Source organism: Amphimedon queenslandica, unplaced genomic scaffold (assembly GCF_000090795.2).
Source record: "Amphimedon queenslandica unplaced genomic scaffold, v1.1 AMPQUscaffold_13516, whole genome shotgun sequence".
In the NCBI taxonomy this organism is placed as follows: domain Eukaryota; kingdom Metazoa; phylum Porifera; class Demospongiae; order Haplosclerida; family Niphatidae; genus Amphimedon; species Amphimedon queenslandica.
Window position 1 is genome coordinate 572,833 of NW_003546248.1, and position 22,175 is coordinate 595,007.

The 22,175-nt window shown below is 39.2% G+C and overlaps 1 protein-coding gene and 1 non-coding gene across 2 annotated transcripts in view; one reads left to right on the forward strand and one right to left on the reverse strand.

Annotated features, from left to right (window-relative positions):
- The window catches only part of LOC100641998 (E3 ubiquitin-protein ligase HUWE1-like), a 25,736-nt gene extending 3,665 nt beyond the window's left edge, over positions 1-22,071 (forward strand). The window contains exons 12-48 of the mRNA XM_020000165.1: positions 62-148; positions 220-305; positions 532-907; positions 1,132-1,212; positions 1,297-1,403; positions 2,570-2,747; positions 3,021-3,112; positions 3,279-3,478; positions 3,763-3,979; positions 4,155-4,379; positions 4,870-5,432; positions 5,670-5,792; positions 6,251-6,518; positions 6,577-6,690; positions 7,237-7,362; positions 7,410-7,535; positions 7,665-7,976; positions 8,194-8,310; positions 8,434-8,585; positions 8,642-8,723; positions 8,815-8,930; positions 8,980-9,031; positions 9,481-9,592; positions 9,642-9,693; positions 10,108-11,092; positions 11,372-12,185; positions 12,267-12,493; positions 12,702-12,789; positions 13,008-13,214; positions 13,465-13,881; positions 14,063-14,392; positions 14,621-16,494; positions 16,648-19,153; positions 19,862-20,514; positions 20,833-21,132; positions 21,573-21,763; positions 21,842-22,071. Of these exons, the coding sequence (XP_019855724.1) occupies positions 62-148; positions 220-305; positions 532-907; positions 1,132-1,212; positions 1,297-1,403; positions 2,570-2,747; positions 3,021-3,112; positions 3,279-3,478; positions 3,763-3,979; positions 4,155-4,379; positions 4,870-5,432; positions 5,670-5,792; positions 6,251-6,518; positions 6,577-6,690; positions 7,237-7,362; positions 7,410-7,535; positions 7,665-7,976; positions 8,194-8,310; positions 8,434-8,585; positions 8,642-8,723; positions 8,815-8,930; positions 8,980-9,031; positions 9,481-9,592; positions 9,642-9,693; positions 10,108-11,092; positions 11,372-12,185; positions 12,267-12,493; positions 12,702-12,789; positions 13,008-13,214; positions 13,465-13,881; positions 14,063-14,392; positions 14,621-16,494; positions 16,648-19,153; positions 19,862-20,514; positions 20,833-21,132; positions 21,573-21,763; positions 21,842-21,944 (12,659 nt within the window). The 3' untranslated portion in view covers positions 21,945-22,071. The remainder of the gene's footprint in view (positions 1-61; positions 149-219; positions 306-531; positions 908-1,131; positions 1,213-1,296; positions 1,404-2,569; positions 2,748-3,020; positions 3,113-3,278; positions 3,479-3,762; positions 3,980-4,154; positions 4,380-4,869; positions 5,433-5,669; positions 5,793-6,250; positions 6,519-6,576; positions 6,691-7,236; positions 7,363-7,409; positions 7,536-7,664; positions 7,977-8,193; positions 8,311-8,433; positions 8,586-8,641; positions 8,724-8,814; positions 8,931-8,979; positions 9,032-9,480; positions 9,593-9,641; positions 9,694-10,107; positions 11,093-11,371; positions 12,186-12,266; positions 12,494-12,701; positions 12,790-13,007; positions 13,215-13,464; positions 13,882-14,062; positions 14,393-14,620; positions 16,495-16,647; positions 19,154-19,861; positions 20,515-20,832; positions 21,133-21,572; positions 21,764-21,841) is intronic.
- Positions 9,242-9,323, reverse strand: Trnas-cga (transfer RNA serine (anticodon CGA)). Its single transcript has one exon. It is a non-coding gene; the product is annotated as a tRNA-Ser (tRNA).
- Positions 22,072-22,175: the final 104 nt, after the last annotated feature.

Below are 22,175 nucleotides of genomic sequence, written 5' to 3' on the forward strand. Positions count from 1 at the left end.
TCAATAAAATACACATGTACATGTGTATTTTATTGATAAGACAATTTTTATTTTTTTGTAGGTCCAGATGGTAGAAGTACTGACTTTCCTTTGTTCTTTGCAACTTCGTTATTTTCTTTTCTCTACCACTTGGCAACATACGAAGCTAGTGAGTTGACAGCCACGCCTTCTTCTGTCACATGACTCTCACATGACTTTATAATCACTACTGTACTGTAGGTGGAGATGCATTAGTTAACAGTGGGATAATGGAGTCACTCCTTTTGGTACTGGAATGGAAAGCAATCGAACCTACTAATATAACAGTCAGTGTCCTATTATTAGTATCATCATTATTTTTTTTTAAGTTTTCATGATGAATGATGAAACTCTATAGACAAATTGCTTTTGGAAAGATCCATTAAAAATTTTAGCAAACTTACATGTACATGCATGTACTATGCATATTAGTTAAATTTTGCTAAAACAAAATTTTCTACTGCTTGTAAATGTACATGTACATGTAATTCATGTTACTTTTTCTCCCTCCAGCTGGTTACTAGAGCTGTCAGAGTCATTGACCTAATCACTAACCTGGACATGACTGCATTCCACAGTTTGGGTGGGTGGGACAAGATGTTGCTACGGTTACAAGAGGAAATTGAGCAATGCAAGAGAGACGTACCCAACCTCCTGTCACCTGTTGTACGCTCGGCTCCTGAGTCAGCAGAAATGGAGACTGAAGCTCCTCCTACTTCATTAGAGCCAGTTACTGGGGGTGGGGCTAGAAGTAGTGTTGGAGGTGGGGCTGGGGGCGTGGCTGAGGGCGTACAGTGCATGCCCGAACGTTCAGCTCTCATAAAGTCGATACTTAATTTCGTTAAGAAAGCTGTACCAGACCCAACTTTTACTGAAAACATTAGAAATTGTGAGTTAATAATTACATGTACATATGTACATGTACGTGTAGGTACATGTATATGCGTCTAAAATACAAGTAAAGAGACATGTACGTGTAATTAAGATGAAAGTAAAGTCTGCAAAAATTGATTAAAAATAGCTGCAAAAGTAGAAAATTGCGAAAAATTAAAACCCCAAAAATTGCTTTTTATTGATTTTGTGAAACTTAAAACATTTCCATATTTCTTTTAGTTGTTGATTCTTCACTGCCGGGCTCATTGGCTCATATAGCAAGCAATGCTGAATACTATGGACCATCGATATACCTACCTGGTTAGGACGAAAGGAAGAGAGTTGGAGTTTATTGTCGTCTTAATAAATCATTATTATTTATCATTTATTGTTTTTTTTCTGCAGCGACTGAAGTTGCTACAACATTTATATTTCATGATCCGTCCCAACTGACACCACTACAGGACAATGGACTGCCATGGATAATACTTAATTCGCTGATTAATAAAAAAGTAAGAGAAGCATTTCCTTGCATGTGCATCATGTACATGTACATATTGATGCCCTTATGCTGTGTAGAAAGTAGAGCTGAAACGGATGTGGTATTTTACTATCCGGATATCCTGTTGAAATTTCTTTCGGATATTTGCCGGATAGTTAATTAATAAAAGTTAATTAGTTAGTGACTGCAGACATCAAAAAAGCAAAGTTTTTATTCCCCAGGATGTTATTCTTGTACATTTCTGGTAGTTAAGAAGCTCAAAAATGATTAAGAAGTGGCTGACAAGGTTGGTAGCTTCAAGAACTTACTCTTTTATTGCTGGTCATTAACTGACAGAATTGCATTAATTAGTTATAAAGTCTAGTTATTAAGTTTAATTATCCTATTTGTCAAAAATTACTATCCGGATACTAAATTTATAAACGGATATCCGGATAATCAGGATATCTGTTTCAGCTCTAGTAGAAAGTTTGAACTGATTCCGACTTTAATTTTTTAAGTTACGGCCATTTTAAGAAAATGCCAAAAATTTTGAAAAATACCTAAGGCTATAGCCCATGGTTTTTTTTCCCATAAAATGGCTCCGAAATCATTCCAAATTTTTATTAGATTTTCTAATACATATTGATGTCCTTATGCTGTGTAGAAAGTTTAAGGTGATTCTGACTTAAATTTTTCGACTTATGGCCATTTTTAAAAAAACGTCAAAAATCTGAAAAATACCCAAGGCTATAGCCCATGGTTTTTTCGAAAAAATGGCTCCGAAATCACCCCAAATTTTTATTGCATTTTCTGATACATATTCATGCACTTATGCTGTGTAGAAAGTTTGAGCTGATTCCGACTTTACTTTTTCAAGTTACGGCCATTTTAAGAAATCGCCAAAATTCTGAAAAATACCCAAGGCTATAATAGTCCATGGTTTTTTTGAAAAAATGGCTCCGAAATCACCCCAAATTTTTATTACATTTTCTGATACATATTGATGTCCTTATGCTGTGTAGAAAGTTTGAGCTGATTCCGACTTTAATTTTTCAAGTTACGGCCATTTTAAGAAATTGCCAAAATTCTGAAAAATACCCAAGGCTATAGTCCATGGTTTTTTTTGAAAAAATGGCTCCGAAATCACCCCAAATTTTTATTGCATTTTTTGATACATTCCTCCCACTTCCTTAGATCCCAGTTACTCGTGAAGTCCTTAGTTCCCTTCCCAGTATATTGAGTGCTATATGTCTCAATGCTCGTGGTCTTCAGGTCTTCATTGAAGCCGAACCTTTTGATCATTTATTTGGAGTATTGATATCGTCCGACTACCTACCAGCAATGAGACGCAAAAGAGGGAATGATCCCCTGGGTACGTGTGTGTGATAGATATTTTATGTGATTATATTATATTTTTATTTCATATTCCTACTGTACATGTACAATGTACATCCATTTTGTTATAAATTTTATTGTTATACAATGTACATGTATTTGTACATACAAGTACAATGTCTTAATAAATTATTATTTATTATTATTGTTTATTATTTTTGTTTAATGTTTTTTCTGCAGCCACTGAAGTTGCTACAACACTTATATTATTCATGTACATGTACAAGTAATTGTCTGATGTTGTTTTTAGGTGATACTGCCTCTAATCTTGGCTCAGCAATGGATGAACTAATGAGACACCAGCCGTTACTCAAATCAAGTGTAATGAAAGCTTTAGTGAGGGTAAGAGAAGAACAATTAAAATAAATTTCTTGTTCTCAGAAATTTTAATTTTTATCAAAAAAATTTTACAGGTACATGTAATTTCTCCCAGGAAAAAATCGGCCAATTTTTGAAAAAAATCCCCTTGAAATTTGCCCTGTACTTGGTTTATTTCTTTCTTCTTTAGCTGCTCAACAAGTTATGTCAGATGGGTAGTAACGTGTCTGCCGAGACTGGAGTGGGCGGGGTAGAGGGTGTGGCCAAGTCCTCCCACCAATCGGAGGATGATGTTGTTACCAATGATGAAACTGACGATGAAGATGAGGAAATGTTTGAAGAGAAAGGGGACGAAGAGGAAGAAGGCAGAGTCAAGGCTAAGAAGAGACGGTAAAAATTCTCCTACATGTACATGTAAATGTAAATGTATGCATGTACAATCATACATGTACATGTATCTGCAATACAATTTTTTCTATTTTGCTGGTACATGTACATGTACATACTGTACATTTGTTCTTTTATGTTGTTCATGTACACGTACATGTATGTGTAGAGTATTATAATAGTCCATGATTTTAAGAATAATTTTAATAATAAAATAATGTTACTATTATTGTTTATTTCCTTTTCTCTCTCTCTCTCTCTCTCTCTCTCTCTCTCTCTCTCTCTAGTGCGTCCTCCCTCCCACTGACGGAGTTCACTCTTAATGTTGTTAATTTTGTGGATGCTATTCTTAGCACTAGCTCATCCGATGATCACATTAATGAGTTTATACTCAATGATGGTCTCAAGCCTCTTCTCTCTCTCCTCTCTCTTCCTGCACTCCCTCTCAGCTTCCCAACCTCTTCTGCTTGTAATTCCATAACCTCCGCCTGCAAATCAATACTAGTGAGTCACTCCTCAACCATACACAATACATTTACAATTACATGTACATGTAGCACTAAAATTTGCGGAGAATGTACAGTGTATAACTAGAATAAGTTTTTCACAATTTTATTTATTTATTATTTCACAATTTTATTTATTTATTTATTATTTTATTCGTCTCTTTTTCTCTCAGAACGTTTCTCATAGTACCAAGTTACTCTCCGAAGGTCTATCCCAACTCTCTGATGTCATTAATAAGCTGAAGCCATTCATTGACTCCCCAGAGCAAGCCAAGCAGTCAGTCCTTCTCGAGGAGGTTAATTCCTACTCTTCTCCGGAGCAGTCCTCACTATTACACAACCTTTCTTCAGCCGGTGGCTACATTCAGCTATTTATTAACTTGTCTAAATGCGCACAAGTAAGTTGTAGCTCTCCTACATGTACATGTACATGTACATGTACATGTACATGTACATGTACAAATTGTAATTGCTTTTTTAGCAAGCTTAAAGTCTACTAGCAGCAAGGATTTTACAATCAAAATTATTTTTAAAAGTTATTGAAGTTACATGTATAATTATACATGTACATGTACATGTAGATCATTGCTTATTAATAATACAGTAGTTACTGTACATGTACAGTTACTAAACTTATAGAAAAAGCTAAAATTAGTACCAAAACATGTACATGTACATGTACATGTACATGTACATGTACTTTAAAAACATTTAACTTGTATATGCTAGTAAAAGCTAGTGGACTATGCATGTACAGTACATGTACATGTGTAGGTGTACGTGTATTTTATCTATTATTTATTTATTTATTTATTTATTTATCATTATTTATTTATTTATTTATCATTATTTATTTATTTATTTATCATTATTTGTTTGTTTATTTAGATTGAGTCCCGTCAGTTGTGTATACAGCAGTGGGCTACTCCAACTGGTCTTGATGTCCTTTCTCAATTATCAAAACTCTATCGCTCTCTTGTTTGGGAGGGGTTCATCGTCCTAGCGGCTGCTTCGGTCAACGATGAAACCACACCCAGCTCGTTAAAAGAAGGATCCGCCTCACAGGAGGCTCTTTCTAGAGGGGCATTATTTGGAAACAGGGAAGGTGTGACTAAAGAAGCAAAATCGTTCATATCAACTCTAAAGTCGTTCACGCCTCCTCTTGTAGTTACGTCACGTGTCGGCCGGTCTCTTGCTGAACTGATGAGTCTTTTGGTCCGTCTCTCAACAGGTCCTCTTCAAAGACCGGCTAGAAGAGGGGCGGGAATGACCACACCCATTTACGTTCCTTTGTCTGATAATGCTGTGGCCGTTAGCATGAAAGTAACTGATTTATTGCTAGAGAGTCTGACGTGGGTGGTGCCTGTTCCCATGGGAACTGAAGACGAGAACGAAGAAGAAGGAGATTCTGTTTTTACCAACTCTGACGCTAAGAAATGGCTATTCTCTGGGTAAGGGAGAGAGGGGGAAGTGAAAGAAAAATCTGAGCCTGTACCTAATAGCAAAACTGTTGTATAGCTTGAATTGTACATGTACATGTGTATTATTTTTGACAGAGTAGTAGCCACATCTCATTGAGTATGCACAGAATGAAGCAAAATGTACTGTACATGTACATACATGTACACGTATTTTGTTTTTTTTTCTGGCTCCACAATATTAGTATTTTTATTATTTTATTTATCTAGTATGACGTTCAAGATGTATGCCGTTGATTTTTGTCTGTTACTATTGTTTGATGAACACGCTCAGCCGTACCATCTCATGCTGCACTCCTTCGCTAAAAAGAACGTACTGGAATCATTCATCAAGTAAGTGATAGACATGTATACATGTACATGTATTTACAGTACATGTACATGTTTTTACAGTACATGTACATGTACATATTTGCACTCTGTGTGTGTAGCAGCAGTGATGTGTGTATGTTCACTGGTTTGCAATAGGGTCGAGTGCTATATTGAATAACTTCAGTTTGTGGAATTATGTCACGTGACATTGTGTCATGTGATGCTAGCAGACTGTAGTAACATTTACATGTACATGTTCATATACATGTACATGCCCTGTTGGAAGAATTAGTACAAAAAAGTACTGGTTTTCTCAAAATTGGGATCAATGTTTCATGTAATAAATCATGTGCAAGATTCAAGAAACGTGATTCATGTTACACATCTCTGACTCATGTTCTACGTGTGTTTCATGTTTTCATGTTAATGATACATGTACATGTACATGTACATGTATTTTATTTATTATTTATTTTTAGGACTTTTTATACTGCTATTGAGCATATTGAGAGAGCTAATGCAGATCCTTTATGGGCTTCATTTTCTGTTAATCCCGATCATGCTGTGGCCTCGGACTTCTTAGAGGCATGGCTTAATCTTGCTGAGAAGCTAATCAATGCTTCGGCTATACTGGAGTCGAGCCACACCCTCCCTGTTCCTCCTCCCCCTCCGTCTTGTAGACATTCCAAGAAACTTAATTTCAATCCTTTGTTCAATCCCTTGGAGTTTATATTGAAAGCACAGAATGTATGCAGTACATGTATTGTGATGATGATGATCATATTATTTTTTATTTTTGTCTTAGGCGATATTTCCATGCGTACAGAAGCTCTGGGGTACTTTAAAACTGAACAATGCAACGCCAGCAATGACTGAACATTTGCTAACTACAATCAAGCACATTTACTCCAGTGAAAAGGTAGTTGTTATGTACATGTACATGTGCTGTATCTTCTGATGCACCTTATTTCATGTATTAAGTTTTAGCTGATTCAGATTAAAGTTGCTTTTTTGAATTTTCAAAGTTGCTAAAAATATTTTGCCAAAATCAAAAAAGGATCTGAGAATTCTCCAGTTTTATAATTTTCCCTGATGCATACTATTTGCGTCAAAAACCCATTAGTTCCATTGTCACGAAATCCGTGACAAGCAAAAACCCATTAGTTCCACTGTCACAAAATCCGTGACAAGCAAAAACCCATTAGTTCCATTGTCACAAAATTTGTGACAATTTTTGGACCAATTTTAGAGCAACTTTAAAAATTCATAAAAAATCCAATTTTGATCAGAATCAGTGTACTATTTTGTCAGAATAGCTAGGAATTTTTTCTGACATGTACATGTATTTTTGCGAAGTTAGAACTACATGTACATGTAGTATACATGTACATGTACTTCCGACTAAAATATTTACCTATGGATTTAAAATTTTGTGTACATGTACTTGCTTCTTTTGTACATCCAGTTACTTGAAACTAAATTGAATGAACTCAACGGAGGTGCCACCTCTTCCTCTTCCTCAACACCAGCTGTCCCTGAAACACCTTCTGCTCCATTTATCCCTCGGGCCGACCCTTTACACTTACAACAGGTGAGAACTAGTTTAACCATCATGTGACTATCATGTGATTTCATTAGTTAATGGATATGGGATTTGAGCAGCTCCATGCTGAAGAGGCTCTCTTAGCTACTGGTAATAACCTCGCTGCTTCAATGGAGTGGATACTCACCCACCCTCCTTCATCCTCTGCTGCTGATACTAGAGTGTGTTCTCCCTCTCTCTCTCTCTCTCTCCCTCTCTCTCTCTCTCTCGTTTTTCTGTTTCTTTTTCTTCCCTTTCTCTTCTTTAACATGTACACGTATACATTTCTTTATTTCTACTTTTATTTTTAGTCAATGACAGAAGAAGAACAATTAGCTCAAGCTATTGCTCTCTCCCTCCAACAGCCACCAACTGATGAAAAAATGGAGCAGGAACCCAAAGAGAAACCGACCACTTCACCTTCAACTAGCAGCAGTGACACTCTTAAGCCTCTTGATGGATCAGTTCTAACTAAATTCAGCGAAGACCTCCTAGAAGGTCTATTAACTGCTATTCCTTTGATTGAGGGAACTGTGTATAAAGCTTGTGATCTCATTTCGTCTCTCTGTGAGCGTAATGGCAGCCAGTGGAGGAGTGCTGCTCTAGAGAAGATAAAACTTAAAGTTAGTTTTAAAGCCGCCATTGCTTATATGTATACGCATGTACAATGTATATGCATGTACATGTACCAGCTGTGTACTAATGATTGATTTTAGTGTTACAATGGCTGTATTAAAAGCACAAGGACAGCTACGTCATGTACATGTACATCTGTATTTACATTATCAATTAATAAAATTTTATTGTTCGTACTGCACTACATATGAATCTCTTTCTTAGGCAATGGAAGCAATGTCTGTCGTCATGAAGAAACTCAATGATGGAAGCTATGAACTCACTACTGGCCCAATAGACTCTAATGCTTTTTACATTTGTCTCTTAGCTCTAATAATGGAGGTACAGCAATCTATATGTACATGTACATATACATATACATGTATGTACATGTTTATGTACATGTACATAAACACGCCTCTTTCTATCTCTTGTTAATATGACAATTCTTATTTTCATTTATAGGAGATGCCATTGGTGTGTTCTTCAATACTATGTTCTAGTGATATCTTATCTCAAATTGTTACTCTATTGAGCACCGTCCAAGAGAAATGGTCAGTCATTAAGAAAGGAGGAGGAGGAACTACTGATAATAATAACACTCCAGCAACACCTTTGTTAGTTCACATATGTACATGTACATGTACATTGTATATTATTTATTACTTTCCAGGTGGTTGTCTCCACTTTTGCTGGTACTAGAACTTTGGCAAGGAATGGAGACACTTCTAACTTGGCACAGACCTCCTAATAAGGTAATGACCACGCCCAATTAATGAGTAACCACGCCCAATTAATTAATAGCCATGCCCATTCACATATTGTTAATTTTGATGGTTATTTTAGGATTGTAATGGCGTTTGGTTGTGTTTTGAAAGCATGAACAGCAGGTGGTGTTTCTTTTCGAGCGACATTAACAAAAATATTGAAAATGCATACAAAGATGGCGACTCAATGGCAAGGTTGGAAATAATTGATTAAGTTAATAATTATGATCAGTAAAATTATTAGGATACAAACTTCAAGGCAGCGCTCCGTTATACAGTTTAGTAACATGTTGCAGGTAAGGATTGCTTCAGTAATCTTTCAGTAATCTTTCAGTAATCTTACATGCTATGTAAATGCATATTGTGTGTTTTAGTAAATTACCACATGTACATGTACATATGTTTTAAATAAAGAAAAATTTTTGTAAGATGTGTCAAGAAGTAAAAAATAAATTTAAAAAGGAATTGAAAAAAAATGAAAATAAGAGGGTTAAAAATAAAAAAAGCGCAGTGAGCAGGATTCGAACCTGCGCGGGCATAGCCCATTGGATTTCGAGTCCAACGCCTTAACCACTCGGCCATCACTGCATCATTGGAGGTAGTTGGTATGATAACAGAACATTAATAATGCATCTCTCTCTCTCTCTCTCTCTCTCTCTCTCTCTCTCTCTCTCTCTCTCTCTCTCTCTCTCTCTCTCTCTCTCTCTCTCTCTCTCTCTCTCTCTCTCTCTCCCTCTCTCCTCAGATTAATCTGGATACTAACACTCAAAGAGCTGTTATTAGACTTGAAATCCCTCGAAAGAAGCAAGATGGTTCACTAATGCCCTATGAAATACCTCAACTTTCCTCCTTTAAAAGTAACTCACTAGTAAAATTACACTTCTATCCTCTTTCTCTCTCATCTAGAGCCTGGCTGGTTTGTAGGTCTGTCTGATGAGCAGTCCCTTGCAGTTGTAAAGTAAGACAATAATTGACTGACTTCTCTTCTAGAAAAAAATTTGATGTACATGTACAGAGTACCTTAGATCAGGAAATTAGTGCTGCAGAAAATCATTGTGTTTTATTGTGCTGTGATTTAATTTTTACTAAATTAAGACTGTGTCGTGTATTATTGAATGGGGCATGTAATTATACGGGTGATCTAATTTTTGCAAAATTCTAATTCGGTAAAATTTAAACGACAGTAAAAATTTCCAGATAGATGGTATCAAGCACTTACATGTATGAGGTTTAGAATACCAATAATACTGTAGTAGTAGTGCATGTACATTTACAAACTTCTTATTCCTGAAGTCCACTTTTGATTCTGTATACTGTATTTTTAGTAGTATGAACTCAAGTTAGTATAGTGTACTTGTTCTCTGTACTTCAGGTCCTGTACTCGTTTGTTATCGTGTACAATTGATCCTGATACTCTTCATGCTAATATGAGGCTCCTCCTCTCGCTAACGAGACAGCCTCACTTGGCAGCTCTATTCATGGAAGAGGAGGGCCCAATGCACCTCCTCCAGCTAACAAAGAAGAACTCCTTTCAAGGTTTCTCGTCTCTCTCCGCCCTCCTATTGCGACATATCCTTGACACCGGCTCACTGTTAGAGTCAGAGATGGAGTCTATGATTCGCTCAGTTGTGAGCGGAACCAGCCCTGACACTGAGATAAAAGCCCACGGTTTGGGACGGAGGGACTTTGATGTGGTCCTACGCAGGCTAGGTCCTTGTATTACGAGGAATAAAGAACTCTTTGTGTCGATATTTTCCCGTGTTGCACAACTTTCATCCGCCCCGCCACGCATAGAAGACTACCATTCAACCCAAAGACTTATGCCAATTGTGTTAAAAGTAGGCGGGGCTAAGTCCGAAGACTCCGCCTCTTTATCTCCACTCCATGTAAACTTGATAAACTTATTACTGGATCAGTTGTGTGCTTCGACCTTTTTGGAGGGTGAGGGGTCTGACCACGCCCACTCAAAGATGGAGGAAGATAGTTTAATAGATGGTTTGTCTATTCCTGTGGTACAGTACAGGGCTGGAGGAGGAGGGGGTAACAACCCTCGGGTTAGACGTAGCTCATATCGTCGTCAAGTAACAAACGATGACCTTCGCTCGGAGGATATGGTTCTTGATGTTGATAACATTCCAGAGCAAGGACGAGGGTCGAGACGGGAAGTTCCTCTTGTCCAAGACGAGGGTAACAAAGAGGTGGAGGAGAAGGGAGGAAGAGAGCAGTTGCTGTTTTCTCAAGCGGCCATTTTGAGGCTACTAGCCGAGTTAATAGAGTCTTATCCGGCCACTTCACGTTTGATTATTGAGAGCAACAGGAAAATAAAGATTGGGCAAAATAATTCACAGACTACAAAGGTACAGTTGTACACTGGAATCATGTTTTGTGACTGTTACATGTACCATACATGTATAGCTAGAAATTTTTATGGCCCAATTTTTTGTTAATTTTCGTTTAATCCCCCCCCCCCAAATGTACTCTTTCATTAAGCTAATTTCACTAGCTATTCACAAAAAATTTGGGCCACCTACAGTAGCTACATGATGTATATGGTAATAGCTATTGCTCAAAATTTTGCCTGTGGTATTATTGCAGTGTATATAATATGTCATTCTTTTTGTATTATCTATTGTTAGGTGATGTCCATATTAGCCTTCATATTTGATCATTTACTTCCAGTCTCTTACATGCAAGGCAGTAGTGCTACTCAGGTAGCTAAACTCTCCAAAGTCTTCCTCCAGTGCCTTGCCACTGCTCCCCTACCAACTGACGCTCTTTCTTCATTTGTAACAGAGTTCAGGGCAGCCTTCACTCGCTCTCTGAACCTTGTAGAGTCCCAGCTAAAGCATCATCGCATACGGGCCATGGCTAGTCTTCTTGGGCAGATTGTAGAGCCACAGACGAGTAGCTCAACCCGTTCGACTGTCAACCCGACTCAGTTTGTACGGATGTTAATACGAAAAGGTTTCATTACCGACCTTGCTAAAGCTGTCCACTCTCTTGATCTGTGCAGCCCTCTTCTAACAACCACCATTAACTCTATACTCAAACCACTTGAGTGTCTGACTAAGATAGTGACTCAGTTTGTAGCAGCCCAGAAGAGAGCCACCACAGCTGCTGCTGCTACCGCTAGCAGTACTACTCCTAGTGCTGGGGGAGATGGAGCTAGAGGGGCAGTTGGAGGATCAGAACAAATTAATCTTCAGCAAGGAGTGTCTTCGCCTCTTCCAGACCCACTCTCATCAAGCTTAGCTTCAGGTACCACCTCACAAGCTAATCCTCCTGTACTACCTGTGACAACAGTTACATCATCATCATCATCAACTGAAGGAGGAGGAGCATCTACTAGTACTGCACCAGTTGCATCTCATCCCATTCTCCCTATTGACCCATTGGTCTTACCTTTGATGAACTCCAGTTCACTTACTACCCCAGTGAGAGGGACAAGAGGTACAGCGTAATTTTGTGATAAATATTTTTCTTTATGCACAGTATCAATATTTTGTTCTTTGTTGTTGTTGTTGTTTGTAGATCATTCAGTTCCAGTTACTCCGTTAGACAATAGCCTGATTCCATTGAGAGAGGATGGTGAGGAGGAGAGAGAGAGGGAAGCTGATGAAATTGAAGAAGATGAAGATGATGAAGACATCAGCGACCAGTCGCTAGTAGAGGAAGCAATGTCCTTAGCTCATGAGCTGGGGATGAGGTGTGGACAGGCAGCTAGGGAATATAATCAAGACCCTGGGAATCTACTTGAAGTAAATAATAATAATAATAATAATAATAATAATAATGATAGTAGTAGTAGTAGTAGTACTGTAGTAGTAATAATAATAATAATAATAATAATAATAATAATACCACTATTTGTTTCATATACATGTACATGTAATTATTAATAATATTATTATTATTAATAATATTATTATTATTAATAATATTATTATTATTAATATTTTTTGTTAGGAAATTGTGGATGAGTTATTGGAAAGAGGTCCAGGGCATTCCCCCAGTTCTAATAATCCACTGGAAATGTTTGAAAACAGCGCAAACAGTAAATAACAACAACAATAATAATAATAACAACAACAACAATAATAATAACAATAACATAATTGTATGGCATTATATATGTAACAGTTATATACATGTACTGTATATGTAACTCTACATGTACATGTACATGTACATGTATGCATGTGAAAGAGAAATTTGGGAGCACTGGACTCAAGTTTCTCTTTAAATCCCTTGATTTTTTATCCTCTCTCTCAGGTTTTCCCTCTGACAGTGGTAGCAACATTGACGACGAGTTGGAAGATGCCGAACACGATGAAGATGACAACATTAATTCTGCCGGCGAAGAGATTGAAGACGATTTTGACATGAGCCAGAACAGCACTTACTATCAGCCTCGTAGGAGGCATGGGAGTGGGGGCGGAGCCTACCAACATGAGGACGATGAAAACATGGAAGATAGAGGTACATGTACATGTACATGTATAAACTTTACATGTCTCCTCTTTGTTGGATGTATTTTAATGATCCCTCACTAAATTTGCCAAAAAGAATATCAAAGTTTAAACTAAAAAAGATTCAACCCTTTTAAAATTGATCTGTTTAAATGTTTTAAATATCTCACAATGTACATGTACATGTACATGTAGTTTTGATAGAAATCATTATAATGTACCTCTCTCCCTCCCTAATATACATGTACATGTACATGTAGATACCAGTGTCACTGATGATGATGATGATGATGATGATGATCAAAGCAGTCCTGATACAACAGTAGAAGAGGACGAGGAAGAGGAAGGAGAAGGACTGGACGAAGAAGAAGAAGAAGATGATCAAAATCATTCTGACAGCAGCTTCCTCCATGACACCATGACCATGGGTGACATGCCCTCCGGTGGACAGGGTCAAGGCGAGAATCTTGTTGACGAAACGTTTGAGCTCGAAGCAGAGGAATTTGATGGAGAAGACGAGAGAGAAGAAGAGGAAGATGATGATGATGAAGATGAAGATGAGGATGAGGATGGTCTTGAGTTAGATTATGATGAAGCTGATGACGTCTACATAAGCAGCAGGAGAGACAACGACATGATTCATGTGGAGTTCCCACCCTGGAACTTTGGAGGATGGAGTAAGTGATGAAAAGGAAAATAGAACAATCTTAATACAGTACATGTATACTGCTTTCACATGTAAAAGTACACAGTTAATATTCAATAGCAAAATTGTTAATAAAATAAATGACAGAAAATTTGCTGTTTTCAAACTTGTTATTACAGTACATGTAATGTATTTATTATTTTTTCCATTAGGGGAGGCAGAGAGTTTTGATGGGCATTTGTTTCCTGGAGTTCACGTCCCTGCTTCATTCCTGTCTCGTGCCTATCACATTCGGTCTCCTCTATCCGACGGGAACTTCCCCTCCTCCTCTCTCTCCTCCCTCCCTCGCTCACACCCTTTATTAGTCCGGGCAAGAGGTGATGCTCCTCTTGTTCCTTCGTCTGCCCCGCCTCCTTCAATGGGCGTGACTGGAGGCGTGTCTGAGGCGACAAGATCTAATGTTGTACAACAACTGTTGACTAATATTAGTAACTCTGTTGGTATTGATGAGGTACTGACATTCAGCATTGGAGGAGGCGGAGGTAAGTACATGTGTATTACTAGTAATGTAATTTTGAGGATTTGTGATCAAAATTTGTGTACGTACATGTACAATTGTACATTGCCTTTTTAGCATAATACCCTGTACTATAATAGTACAGGATCTTTAGCCAGATTTTAGAGCATTTTTTGTGAACATGCATACATGTACATGTACTTTAAAATTCACACATGCTTTGTACATGTATCTCATTAATATTTTCATTTAGGTACTCGTACTAATGATTCAACTCACCACATATCCTCGACACTAGCTCCTCCCACTGCCCCTCCCACATCCTCAGTATCAGACAGTCCTGAGTCCACACACATTCCTAACTCTATCTCTCGCTGGAAGGAGGAGGCACAAGCTCTTGATGGTCACACTGTCCACGTCTGTTTAGGAGCTTTGAGACCTTTATTGCTCCAGAAACTAAAAGACGATCTTCAAGAAAGAGAGAACAAGACAAAGTCGGAGCCCCAGTCGTCTTCTTCAAAAACTGTAGAGCCTAAGACTTCCGAGGCCTCGGGCACGAGAGAAGAAGAAAGACCTCCAAGTGACCAACAAGTCACTGCTCCTAATCCTTCGGACGAGGCCACTCCCTCAACTGCTACCCCACGGAATGGCTCTAGGTCCGTTGAGCAGTTACAGAGCAGTTTACGGGCAGTAGCGGACGCCCTAGCTCAAACTGTGGCTGAAATGAGGAACACTGACACAGCACAGGCTCCATCAACTAGCGACATTGACCCTGTACTAGCAGATATTGTTAATAGACACGCGCAGAGTCACATGACGTCTTCGTCAACTGATGCAACATCTGAACCTACTGCTGCTGCTGCTGCTACAGTGTCTAGTCATGTGACTTCTGTCTCAAGCAGTGCCACGCCTATTTCTAGTTACCCTCTGTTGTTTGGTAGTCCAGGTCATACTGTTGGTAGTATTCCTGACCTCTCGTCCTTTGATGGATCTCAAGTTTCTGCTAGAGCAATGCTATCTCAGATCAATCCCAGCGATCCACTCTACACGTTTCTATCAGCAGTAGCACGAGGCCCTACTCCTCCACTTCCCGAGAGCCAGTCTGAACCTGCTAATCTCTCATCAGTTCAACCTTCTCCCCCTTCTTCTCTTCCCTCCTCCTCCTCTGCCTCAAGGCTCCCTGTATTCACACAGTTGCTACCAAGTCATGAGCAGACTGCCCCACCATTCCCTCAGTCTACTAGTAGTACAGTATCTTCATCAGTTAGCAGTGATGCCCTTGTTACCACCACTACAGTAATATCTCCTCTACCTCTTGTTGCTTCTACTAGTGTATTAGCCACGTCTAATTTCGCTGATGTTCTAGCTAGAGAGTTATCAACACATTTAAATCCAGTCTTTAATCCGCTGGAATCAACTATACCACCTACAACCACTTCACCTCCTAGTTCTAATCACTTACAACCTCCTCCTGTGTCTTCCTCTTCTATGATGACAGTTGTACCATTTCTCTCAGCAACCACCACAGCTTCTACCGGTTCACCCAGCCCTTCTGATACACTGGCTCCTTTAATGTCCTCCCTACAAATGCCACCACATTCTCTTCCTTCTCAAGCTACTCCTCTCACTGAAGAAGACTCTGGTATTCAGCAAAGAAGCTCTGCAGTATATTCCTCTCCCTCATCCTCCGAGTTACAATCCTCTTCTGCTGGCGGTAGCTCATTGACTGTCCACAGCATTACGTGGCCTCTTGGTAATGATGACTCACAGTCGATGCAACTAGACAATAGCACTCCATCTGTCACTAGCGCTACCACTAATCCACAGCCTACTGCAGTAGTGTCTGCTAGCTCAGAGATCATACCAGTATCACAGGCACCTACTGGGGCAGTGGCTTCTAGTAGTAGCTCAGACTTACCTGATGGTATTGATCCAACTTTCTTAGCTGCCCTCCCTGACTCCATCAGACAAGAGGTGTTGGCTCAGTATGAAAGAGAGCAGCAGAGGAACAGTAGACGTGGTAATACAGGAGGAGGGGCTACCCCTGGGGTCCTGGCTACCGCTGGATCAGTTCAGTCCATCAACCCTGAAGTGCTGGCTGCACTGCCTCCTGATATACAAGAAGAAGTAAGGGACTTACATGTAATATTATTACATTGATTTTTTGTTATTTTGTTGTTGTTTTCATTTATTATTATTATTGTTTTTATTCATTCTTAATACATTATTATTACATGATTTTTATTAGTTTTCACATGTACATTTCTCTTCTCTCAATAGGTTATACAGCAGCAGAGAATGGAACAAGCCAGACAGTCCCAACCAGCAGACGCAATGAGCTTCTTCACATCACTAACCCCAGAGCTAAGACGGACTGTTCTGTCTGACATGGATGACACTCAAGTGAATCAGTTACCGGAAGAGATAGCGGCAGAAGCACGAGTCATCAGACAAGAGAGAGAGAACAGACGGAGACAGTTCCTAGCACATCATCATATCGCCTCACGTATTCAAATACCTTCTTGGTCTCATGCCATTAGTACTGGAGGAACTGGTGCAAGGATTGGGCAGTTACGTTATGCTATTCTCTCGTCAGGTGATCATCCTCTTAGCGGCCTAACGTCTTTCACTCACTCATTTATGCGTGATAATAACAACAGTAGTACCGGCGGTGAGACTGGCACCAAACAGATGCTTGATCAAGAGTCGCTTGTCTGTCTTCTGGTGTTGCTGTTCTTAGATCAAAGCAAATTACACTTTAATAGGTTATTTAGAATATTTCGGTCTCTCTCTCAGCATCTTCCCTCTCGTTCCTGGGTCATATCTAGCCTACTTGCCATTATAAGAGAGGCTCATTTCACAGCCCAGTCTCCGCCTCTCTCTCACACCTGCCCTCTCCCTCCCACCCTCTCCATCCAACAGTCCTCGTCCTCAGCTCAAACGAGTTCTCTAACCGGTCAAACGAGATCTATAGGCAGTCAGACGGCTCCTCCTTCCACCCACCCTCCCCAGTGGCTAACAGTCAGTATTAATGCTGCCCTAGGCTCTCACGCTCCTGTCCTCCAGTTCTCTGGTGGTTATGGTAAAGTGACCACACCCTCTGTTCACATACATCCCCATGCCAGTCATTCCATATGCAACAACGTCCTTGAATTACTGATATTTCTAGCTCGGCAGTTTCCAATTTCTTTCCTCCCTCCTGCTCTGTTGCCTTCTGTTCAAAAGAGTAACGAGGTTATGCCGAATGACGTCCTTAGTAATTTCTGGCAGATATTGTTTAAGTTGGACTCTTCTGTTAATCCCAGTGGGTCCACCCCCTCACATAGAAAAGGCAAATATTCAACAAAAACGTTTCAATATTCGCAAGACAGCAAAGAGGAGCGACTTGAGTCTGATTTATTTGCAGCTGCTCCTATCGGTCAGTTAATGTCTTTGTTCAGTCATTCGGTGATACAGTCCAGCGTGTCTCTCGTTGATAAACTATTGAGAGTCCTTTCCGTCATTTCTGGTGCCATTCCCAAACAAGGCCTGAGTAGAAAAGCTAACATTTCAAAGGAGAAGAAGTCCGCTGTTGCTTGCAGTGATGAAGAGCATATTCATGTAGACGTCACTACAGTTAGTGCCGTCACGCCATCCGTCACTGTCACTATTGACCCTCCCTCGTCTGTTGAAATGGCAACAGAGCCTCCGCCCCTTCCCACGCCCGTACGGGAAGAGCCGTCTTGTTTCTCATCGTCTGTGGTATCAGTTAGTTTATTAAAAGGAACCATTACGTTACTAACGTCTGGTAAGTGTTCTGAAGATACTCTTGACGATGCAACTAGTTTACTCATTAATCTGTCCCGCTGTGGCCAGTCTACAAGAGAGTCAATACTGCTCATATTATTAGAAGGTATTAAAGAAATAGGACATCACCTTCACTCCCAGATATCTACCCTTTTAACGGAGCTCAACGCAATCATGCCGTCAGTCATGAAACGTCAAGTCTCAAATGACGATGAATCTCCCCCCACTAGTAGAGGAGGAACGGGGTCACTTGGAACTGTGGAAGGTGTTGTTTTGCCTACAGTGCAAGGTACTAGAGGCGTGGTTGATCATTCCAGTGATTTGCATCTACCCTGTATGGAGCCACTCATATGTAAAGGATCGCAACAGTCCTTCTTTTTAAGGTTATTAAAAGTTGTCTGTCAGTTAAGAGAGTCGGCAGCTACGACTTCGGCCCTAGCCATGCTCCGAGCTGAAGGGACTCCGACTTCTAGAGGAGAGGGGAGGGGCTTTGACAGAGAGAGGTCTATACCTCCTGTTGATGAAGTCTTGAATGAAGGAGGAGAGAGGCCAGCTACTTCAAAGGAACAAGATGAGTCAAAGTCTGACTCACTCCCTCACCTTTCCTCTCAGTTAGACCTGGAGGTGCTCTGGTCGAAGCTAAGCGAGTGTTTAGATGCTCTCGCCTGTACGTACGACCCTCACGCTGTCCTAGCACTGCAACCAACAGTTGAAGCATTCTTCCTAGTGCACGCTGAAGCCACGGACTCCTCTACTCCTAGTGGAACCAGAGCACCTGGTAGAGGAGACAGGAGTGGGCATCAGTCTTCATCAGCCTCTAGAAGACTACCGTCCTTTCATACTATTAGCGATACCGAGAGTATCCCTGGTTCCCCTGCTCCTGCTAGTGGTAGCGTTAGTCATTTGAGTCCAGTTCCATCCACTCCTTTAGCTACGGACTCCACTGATGATGTCTATGCACATTTACCTCCTGAGACAGCCCGGTTTCTTAAATTTGCAGGTAATGTACATGTATGTGTAGTACTACTGCTATGTAGTACATGTACATGTACTATTTGTAACAAAGAGTGTATTCACGTAAAAATTATGCCGATTTCTGAAAAGTCCATAGTTTTTTTTTTTCAAAAAAATGGCTTCGGAATCATCCCAAATTTTTATTACATTTTCTGATACATATTGATGTCCTTATGCTGTGTAGAAAGTTTGAGCTGATTCCGACTTCAATTTTTCAAGTTACGACCATTTTAAGAAAACGCCAAAAATCTGAAAATTACCCAAGGCTATAGCCCATGCTTTTTTCCAAAAAAATGGCTCTGAAATCACCCCAAATTTTTATTACATTTTCTGATACATATTGATGTCCTTATGCTATGTAGGAAGTTTGAGCCGATTCCGACTTTAATTTTTCAAGTTACGGCCATTTTTAAAAAACGCCAAAAATCTGAAAAATACCCAAGGCTATATAGCCCATGGTTTTTTCCAAAAAAAATGGCTCCGAAATTACCTCAAATTTTTATTACATTTTATGATACATATTGATGTCCTTATGCTATGTACAAAGTTTAAGCCGATTCTGACAAGTATTTTTTGAGTTATGAGCTTTTTTTTTTAAAAAAAGAGCCAATTTTTTCCCAAAAATGACTCCAAAATACGTATTGATGTCCCTATATTTTTACACTTATTCACACTTCCCCCTCTCTCTCCATAGAGAGGCACAGAACTGTCCTCAATCAGATTCTAAGACAAACGACAATTCCCCTATCAGAAGGACCCTTCTCTGTCCTGGTCAACCACACGCGGCTCCTTGACTTTGATGTAAAGAGACGATACTTCAGACAAGAGCTAGAGCAAATGGAAGAAGGACTGAGGAGAGACGAACTAGTCATTCACATACGACGTAGTCACGTTTTCGAAGACTCCTACAGGGAACTCTACCGTCGGTCTCCTGAAGAACTAAAGGCTAGCCTGTACATCACGTTTGACGGAGAGGAGGGGCAAGACGCTGGAGGGTTGCTGCGGGAATGGTACCTCATCATAGCCCGTGAAATGTTCAACCCTAACTATGCTTTGTTTAAGACCACGCCCGGAGATCGTGTGACTTATATGCCTAATCCAAGCTCACATATTAATCCGGAACATCTCAACTACTTCAAGTTTGTTGGTAGGATTATTGCTAAAGCTATCTACGACAATAAATTGCTGGACTGCTATTTCACGCGGTCTTTCTATAAGCACATATTGGGAAAGGCTGTACACTATACTGATATGGAGTCTGAGGACTATGCCTTCTATCAAGGGATGGTGTATCTACTGGAGCATGATATTGATGAGGTTGGGCTGGAACTAACCTTCAGTGTAGAGGTAATCATGTACATGTTAATAAAGAATAATTAATGATAATAAGTATTACTGATGTTAATACTTATAAATGGCATAGTGATTCATGAATCAAGTGATTAAGGTCTGAAAGTATTATCATTATCATTATTATTATTAAAAGTACAATAATTAGAAATACAACAGGTTAAAAATGCATGCACTTAGATGTAGAAAAATTAGAATTTAAAATGGTAAAGGAAAAGTTAGAATATTAATTATAATAAGTACATGTATATTATTATTATTATTTAAACCATCATAATAGTATTGGTTATGTTTCCCTTTCTCTCTCTCCTCTAGATTGAAGAATTTGGTAAGACAGAGACAAAGGATCTTAAACCAAATGGTCGTGAGCTAATCGTAACAGAATCAAATAAAAGAGAGTACGTGCAGCTAGCCTGCCAGATGAAGATGACCGGATCAGTGAGATCTCAAATCAAGAGTTTCTTGGAAGGTTTCTACGACGTCATACCCAAGAACCTGATATCGATATTTAACGAGCAGGAGCTTGAATTACTTATATCTGGCCTGCCTGCGATAGATATTGATGATCTTAAAGGGAACACAGAATATCATAAATACACTGAAACATCTTTGCAGGTGAGGGGGAGAGAGAGAGAGAGAAATTAGGGAGAAGGATGAAAGTCATATGTACAGTATACATGTACATGTTTGCAAGTGTACTAAGTTTAGAAAGTTTGTAACTGTGATCTGTATTTGTGACATTAATAATTTTTTGTCAGAAATATTAATTTTACAGTTTACACAAGTAGATGAGTGTTAACCACATTGTGTCCAACCCATGAGAGCTTTTACAAATAACTATGTATAAAACTGAGACTTGCCAGCAGTATAAAGCAGTCTATGTTCTTGGCTGTTAGAGTAAACTCAAATTTTTGAACGGGGATAAACCCCTAACTCTATTAGAATTGTAAAGTCATTACAGAAACACTGATATATACTTGTAAATAATAGTTTTAAAATGTTAAATTTAGTATGTCATTTTCTATTTTATTTCATTATTTTTACACGTACTTTAGGTACAATGGTTCTGGCGTGCATTACGCTCATGTTCCCAGTCTGATAGAGCGAGGTTCCTCCAGTTTGTGACTGGTACCTCAAAGGTCCCCCTCCAGGGGTTTGCCGCTCTTGAGGGAATGAACGGAATGCAAAAGTTTCAAATTCATCGCGACGATAGATCGACTGATAGATTACCATCAGCTCACACTTGGTAAGAAAAAGAGCAATATTGTGTGAGACATTGACCGTTATACTTCCCTCTTTCCTCTCTCTCTACCCTCTCTCGTAGTTTTAACCAATTAGATCTTCCTCCTTACGAGACTTATGACAAATTACAAGAAATGTTATTAATTGCTATTAGAGAATGTCCAGAGGGATTTGGATTCGCATGAAAAATTATAATAATTATTAATTTAATAATATTTAATGATAATAAACTAAGAGACAGAGAGATAATAATTAATGTTGTAAAACTTCTATTCTACTGTTGAATTGTTAAAAGATGTTCAAAGATTAAAACTGCTCGATGATGCAATGTTATAGAACACCATAGTTTGCAAACTTTAGATCAAAGGAAGAAGTGGGGGCTAGTTTCAAAAGTAGGTGTCTATAGGCCTTTTCAC